The following is a 7,518-nucleotide window of genomic DNA, read 5'->3' as shown; positions in this document are numbered from 1 at the left end:
AGAGAGAGAGAGAGAGAGAGAGAGAGAGAGAGAGCAAGAAGCAAAGAAACAAGAAGAGAATTATCATACATACATACATACATACATACATACATACATACATACATACATACATACTTATTCACAGCAGTTTCTATGTGCCTGAATATCATGAATGAGAGGGGCATGCCTTCGCGTGGCTATGTAAACCGATCCTTGATGATGCAGGCTTTTCTCCTTGCCTGCATTTAGTAGTTTTAATGGAAGAGTCAGAGCGCGCAATCCAATTCCATCCTTTCGAGGTCCGACCACAATGGCTCAGCGGACTAAGATGGCTGCGGTGGGCAGCAAGCTGTAGGTTTTACAGTGAGTGGTCTTCTCGGTGAATTGGAGACCTTTACCCACTCTATAGTTGCCTGAAGGATATCAAAGAGGGTACCAAATGACTTGAGATACACGATATATATATGCACACACACACAATACACTCACACATTCATTATTGTCCGTGGATAAGCGCTTCTAACGATTTCACTTACCTGTTATACTTGTAGTTTCTGGTTGTACAGTCGATTCAGCTGATGAAATTTCTAGACAGTTTACAAAGAAACAAACAAAAACAAATAAAAAATAAGTATAAACGTTGAAGGAGTGAATTCTTTGACAGCTTTCCCATTTCCTCGCATATTTCTTATATGTTGCTTATATAAACACATATCTCTTCTACTACGCTTTACAAATAACAACTCTTGAGCCACGTATTTTACATCTTCGGCCATTCTCATTACTACTTATCTCTCTTTTAGGCGGTGAGATGGGAGAATCGTTAACAGGTCGGACAAAAATGCTAAGCGGCGTTTCGTTCGCTTTTACCGTCGCCTGACTTTCATCCTTTTCGTATCGATAAAATAAGTTCCAGTTGTGCACTGGAGTCGAGATAATCGACTTATCCTTCACCCCAAAATCATGTCTTGTACCTATAACAGAAAAGATTATTTGTTTTTTCATTAAACGTTGACAAAAGGCTTTTTGACAATCGTTAACGTTGACAAACGTTAGCACGCTGGACGAAATATTTAGCGGTATTTCGCCCGTCGCTACTTTCTGAGTTCAAATTCCGCCGAGGTCGACTTTATCTTTCATCATTTCGGGGTTGATAAATTAAGTACTAGTTGCGTACTGGTGTCGATGTAATCAACTGCCCCCTTCCCCAAAATTTCAGGCCTTGTGTCTATAGTAGAAAGATTTATTATTATTATTATTATTATTATTATTATTATTATTATTATTATTATCAGTGAATGTGCTTCTAGATATAGGGTAGATAAAGAGGAGTGGGTATTTGTGTGGGGATCTCTACGAGGAGCCTTTTATACAGACGTGGTTTCTGTGTATGTCACCTTAGTGTCATGCGCTAATAACTGTAATACACATTACCACGGAACGGGGGAGATACCAACTGCCTCCATTTGATGTATTCCCAAATACTTTGCCAACAACTGTAACCAATCCAAAACAACTCTCACAGAACTATACCAACTTCTCAACAATTTCCTGCGACTCCACGAACTCACGAACGGCACCTTTCGACTTACTGCGATTTCTCATCTCTCGCTCTCAGTCAAACACGCTCCTACTTATATGAGTTCGGTTAGTCCATTCGCACAGGGTGTGTTATGATTCTCACCATAACACAAACCTTTGAAGTTTCCTCCTTTGAAAATTGTAATTGTGAAAATTTTCAAAACATTTACGTTTCAATCCCACTCTATTTGTATTGTATTGTTCTGTCCGCTCCGCCCCCAATCGTCTATGGGAACCCTCAGTAGTTAATAAAGAAAAGGTTAAGCTGCAGGTGGATAGCGACTGGGACGATGTGACGAACAGGATAGCCAATCTTAACCAGAAAGGGTAGAGAGGAAACTGTCCTTGAAAGGTTGGGCAGAGGTAGCGAATGCCTACATCACCTCCGTCACCATTTATCGTCTGACTGTCGTGCCTTGCCCCGGTTATTGCTTGATCAAGTTGGAGCGTTTCAATGGCTAGGTGGTCATTTTACTGCCAGCTCCCTCTGAGTGGGGGCTGTTGGTGGGCAGACACGCGCTGAGGTTGCGTTACCTAGAAGGTGAACGTGTGGGCCCTCCGTTTGTGAGGCAGGTCTTTCTACAGCTCGTCTCTCTGATGGAACTGCGGTCCTGGGTGAAGGATAGACCGGCACTAGGCGCCTGGCACCTAGAATGTCAACAGGCTCTCAGTGTCCTCTACACGTCGGACAATAGGATCGGTGGATGTTCCACTTTAGCTATTTATAGAGGATTAGTGGCGAGGGTGGGATGCGATGACATCCTAGGGGAGTCTCTGGGTGTCGATGAAGACGAACTGGCTAGGCTGTTCCGGAGGACATTTCGGTTGTGGACTATTATGGATAATTTCCAGATGTCTTTGGCTTGACAGTGCTACCGGTGGAGGGTGGGGGGTGGCTACCGGTTATAGATAAACTCAACAGACCGGGATGTGTTGTCATGTGGGCTTGTCCGAGGTGCACGCAGAGCGATGAAACCGTTCTGCATGCACTCGTTCAGTGTCCGGGAATTGCTGACTTGTGGAGTTATGTCGAACATCTGTTTGTGTGGGACGGATCCGTCTGTCGATCGAGTTCATAGTGATGATTGCCCTGCTGCCCGCCCTTAATTGGGCCGACAATGCAGTTTTCCTTTACTTGGTGGCTGTGGCGAAAGAGATTGTCTTGTGGACGAGACTGAAAGGAATGAGGACAGAGATAGCTCTCTTTGATAAAGTCCTCATCGATTTTTTCCAAGTTTCAATTGAAAAGGAAAGTGAAAGTGGAGTGGGAGGTCCTGTCCTCGAGTGAATTAATCAAAAGGTGGCTGCAAGTTGCAAAAATGGCAAAAGTGGATGGTATGACACACAGTGCAGATCTGTGAGTCGGAGGAAAGAAGTTGGAAAGGGCATTTGTACTTGGTATTCAGGGTGTTCTTGGATGATGGAGTTCCTCGATCATCCTTGGAGGTCCTCTTGTATCAGGAGGACCCCATCACTATTCCTTTTTTGTTTTTAGTGCCGTATACTATGCATACCTCCCTTCTTTTAAAGCATACTGCAATATGCTTTTTTTTTACCATTCCATTATATGTAAACCCCCACACTTTGTCTTTGTATTATCCCTCTCATCCTTCGCCCTGGTGGAAAATAAAAATTATCATAATCATCATCATCATCATCATCATCACCATTATTATTATTATTATTATTATTATTATTATTATTATTATTATTATTATTATTTGGTTGGCTTTTGCTTTGTATTTGTACAAGTTGACTCCAAGTCTCTCCCAGAGACAACAAAGTGAGAAGTTGAAGTTGTTATTATGACTAGGGTGCCATATTTTTGGTTTTGCAAAAGTATTTTTCTAAAGAATGTCTGTCAAAACATTAGAAAATTAGAAGTTTGTTTTAAAATTTGATGATAAGATAGTGTGATCTTAAGATGACAACAAAAGGTGTTTGCTATTATGTACATTTAAAAATACTTTTGATAATGTTTACAGATTAAAATATTTTTGGAAATACATAGACAATATTTTTCGTAGGATATGAGCAGTTACCATGAACACTATTTTTTGAATTCCTTCCATTTTTAAATTTCCTAGTATCTGAGACAGGGAACAATCAACCCCTTTTGCTATCATCCCTATGCCAACAGGTATTCCTCTAGTTTTCAGGTTCCACCTTTTACCAATTTCTATTTCAAGATTTTTAAATTTGCTCAGTTTTTTTGTAGGTCTTGACATATACATTTATGTCGATTGGGACAGTTATATCGATGAGGAGGCATGATTTTTGTCTGAAATTTTTCAGTATGATGTCTGGCCTATTTTCATCTTTCTGTCAGTTTGAACAGTTCCAAAGGAGTGAGATGTTGTCATTTTCAAATACTGGAGGTAGTTTGTGTTCCCACAAGTTTTTATCGTGGGGCATGTCCAGCTCCTTGCAGATTACCCAGTGAATATATTGTGCCACTCTATCATGTCTGTTGAGATATTCTGTGGCAGCAAGAAGGTTGCACATAGAGACAATATGATCAATGGTTTCTGCTTGCCGTTTACATGCCCGACATTGAAGACATTATGATTAATGGGTTCCGCTTGTTGTTTACATACACAACACTATTATTATTATTATTATTATTATTATTATTATTATTATTATTATTACTATTGGTATTTTGTCTACCGCTACGTTCTGAGGTCGACTTTGCCTTTCATCTTTTCGTGGTCGATTAAATAAGTACCAGTTACACACTGGAATCGATGTGATCGACCTAATCCCCTTCCAGAAGCTGCCCTCGTGGCAAAAAATTTGAAATAATAATAATAATTATTATTATTATTATTCAGTGAGAGAGCAGTGCATGCCTTGAAAGTGACACTGGAGTAAAACATACGAAGCCCATTATACCCATCATGACTACCCGTCTGATAAGGGTACGCCAGGCACATGCATCACAACCAAATGTGCGCGACATGGTGATCTAATATCAAGATAAACAGCGCATGACCTTGCAGGTGGGGCCCAGTTAGAATTTTCTTCAGGTCGGGTGGCCCATCCTGCGCAAAAGGTCCCTGAATAAGGGTTGTTTAAGGATGTTGAACGAAACAACCATGTCTCCAGAGGTGAATTACCCAAACCCCAAAGAATTCCCCTCAACACATGGCTATGATTCGCCCCACTACTTCTGCTCATGATCAAAGATGCACATATCGTCAGCCACTAAGGAACTGGTTAAGGTCAAACTGACAAGCAAATTTGTGGTACTGAGCAGCATATTTGCTGTAGCCCATCTTTTATACCAAGACAAAACGATGTACATGATAACACTTTCAATCAGTTAAGATGAGAAGCCATGAAAGCCACTGCCTGGTACTGCATCTGGACATGTATTATTATTATTATTATTATTATTATTATTATTATTATTATTATTATTATTATTATTATTATTATTATTACTTTTGATCTGCATATTTGTTACAGTCACTTACGGAGACACACCAAGCGTCCTGGGGCGAGTGAAGAAGAAGGGATGTTACATTAAGACTGAAAGCTTGGTGAGAGGAAGTAGCGAAATATCTTTATGCACATGTAATACAACACAGATATTTAAATGGATAAGGTTTTCCTTAGGATCTGGGCAGTACTTGTCAATACAATTTTTTGGATTTCGCTTGTTTTGTGGAAATGGTTCCAGGTTCTTCAACTATTTCAGGGCTAATGTCAAGTTCCCTTGCGAATTTGCAAGCTTCCTTGACAATAGAATGTGATTTTTTGCTGCTTCCGTGTTTGCACACAAGCCACGGCACCCAGTCCTCTGTACTAGATAAGTACCCGTTCATTGCTATTGTGGAGGTCTTATATCACAGTTCTACCTGCATCATTCCTCTTTACCCATTTCTTCTTGGTAGGTACAGACGATCAACGCCTGCTTTTGGGTGGTGCATGTTTTTAGATGTTAGTAGTTTTGTCTTTCTGCCCAGGCGTTGGAACTCTGTAAGATTCCAGTTAATGATGTTAAAACTATATTAGACTACTGGAAATGTCAGGATGATAATGGCTTCGATGCGATTTTTAGAGTTGAGTTCAATTTTTAGACTGAGTCTTATTCTCCTGTAGTACTCCTTTCTTATTTTTCCTTCATAATAGCATGTTGTATACCATCTCCGTTTATCCCCAGATATTTGTAATTTTCTTGTGGGCCAAGCTCCTTCATGGTAGTGTCGGTATCTAATTTAATGGAAGCTATTTACCTGAGCTTGCCTCTTACAAAACTTGTTTTGGCACACTTATCAAGGCCAAAGTCCATCCCGAAGTCATTACTGAATTTTTTAACAGATGTTAGCAACCCTAATAGCTCTTTGTCCTTTTTAGCAAACAGCTTCAGATCGTCCATATAAAACAGATGGTTTATTGTCGTATTGTGATCTTGAAACCCATACCTAGTGTTATTTAGTTCTTTTGAGGGTGGGATAAGTGCCATGCAAAAGAGTAATGGAAGAGGGAATCACCTTGAAAGATGCCTCGTTTGATGTTGATGCTGCTTGTTTGTCTCATCCCATTACAATGGTTTAGGGGACGTGTGTTCCACTTGGCCATGCTACCTTGTAAGAATTTAGAGATAACAAGAGAGATTTTGTATATCTCAAGTTCTTCGTTTTGCTCCGGCAATTCTCTACAATCATTTTACTTATGAGTAATTGATCTTTGCACCCATAAGAATTCCTTTATGGCCTTTTTGAGCTTGTGGAAGGATAGACCTCTGTTCAAGGAAAGCGTATATTCTGTCAGTTAATATGGATGTGAGGATCTTGTAGGTGATGTTGAGACGTGTTATTAGTCGGTAGTTCTTTGGAATTTTGTGTCTTCAGTTTTTGGTAGAAGGTATGTTGTTCCTTCGGTTAGCCAGGCAGATATTTGTCCTGGGTTCTGGATGATATCAGTCAGAGATGAAGCGAAATTTTGGTGTACTTCTGTCAGACAATTTAACTAGAAGTTAGCAATTCGGTCCAGTCCTGGGGTTTCCATTTTTGAGACTTCTTAAGTACACATCTTAGGTCTATTATTTCCATTGCCTCCCATTTCTGCTCAACTTCATCCAGTCTCACTTTCTCACGCTCTATCCAGTTAGATTTAGCATTATATTCTTTTTTATTGCTCCCTATCTTCTTCCAGAACGCTTCCATTTCCTCAGTTTTAGGTAGCTCCTTTACTTTTATCTTACTTTTGTCAATTTTCCTATAAAATTTCTTCGCATCCGTCTTGAATATCTTGTTTTGTCGATATTTGTGACCTAATTTGGCTAACTTCAGCAACAGTTAACCTTTTATTCTTAATGATGTCTCTGCGTACATTACTTAGTTTATTTGCATCTATATATCTTCGTACTTCATTGCCTACTTATTTTCTCCATAAAATGTAAGTTTGTACTATGAGGTTATTGTTTGTGTTCAGCTGAGCTGTATAGAACGCTTTCAACACATCTCTATAATCCTATCTATTATTATTATTATTATTATTATTATTATTATTATTATTATTATTATTATTATTATTATTGTTATTATGTTGTCTTTTTTTTTCTTCTTTCTTCACATTTTCTTCCATTTCTCGCCGAGTGTTTTCCGTACACATAAGGCAGAGAAACTCATTCTATGCATTCCCAGTTTACACACGCAAATTCACAGGTAAAATATGTATTTAAAAAAAATTAATTAATAAATAAATAAATTCATGAATGGATGTTGTTTTCACAGCGATAATGCTCTTCTCAGTACATGAGTCGTTCCAGTTAACATGATTTTTTGCACTTCCTGTAGGGATGGTAAACCTGGTATCATTTTGAAATAGGTTTCAACCTTTTTTATCATTCCTAGAGATCCTACAATCACTGGTACGGCAGTCGCCTTGAGGTGCCACATTTTTTCAATTTCTATTAGCAAGTCTTTATATTTACTGATCTTGTCA

At 39.1% G+C, this 7,518-nt stretch overlaps 1 protein-coding gene across 2 annotated transcripts in view; it reads right to left on the bottom strand.

Moving 5' to 3' along the window:
• LOC106883930 (cysteine-rich secretory protein 3-like) overlaps positions 1–7,518 on the bottom strand; it is a 71,128-nt gene that overhangs the window by 3,166 nt on the left and 60,444 nt on the right. For both annotated transcript variants that reach the window (XM_014935074.2, XM_052971652.1), the window contains one exon: positions 519–569. In XM_014935074.2, the coding sequence (XP_014790560.1) occupies positions 519–569 (51 nt within the window). The remainder of the gene's footprint in view (positions 1–518; positions 570–7,518) is intronic.

This window comes from Octopus bimaculoides, chromosome 11 (genome assembly GCF_001194135.2).
Source record: "Octopus bimaculoides isolate UCB-OBI-ISO-001 chromosome 11, ASM119413v2, whole genome shotgun sequence".
In the NCBI taxonomy this organism is placed as follows: domain Eukaryota; kingdom Metazoa; phylum Mollusca; class Cephalopoda; order Octopoda; family Octopodidae; genus Octopus; species Octopus bimaculoides.
This window is presented reverse-complemented; position numbering and strand designations above follow the sequence as displayed.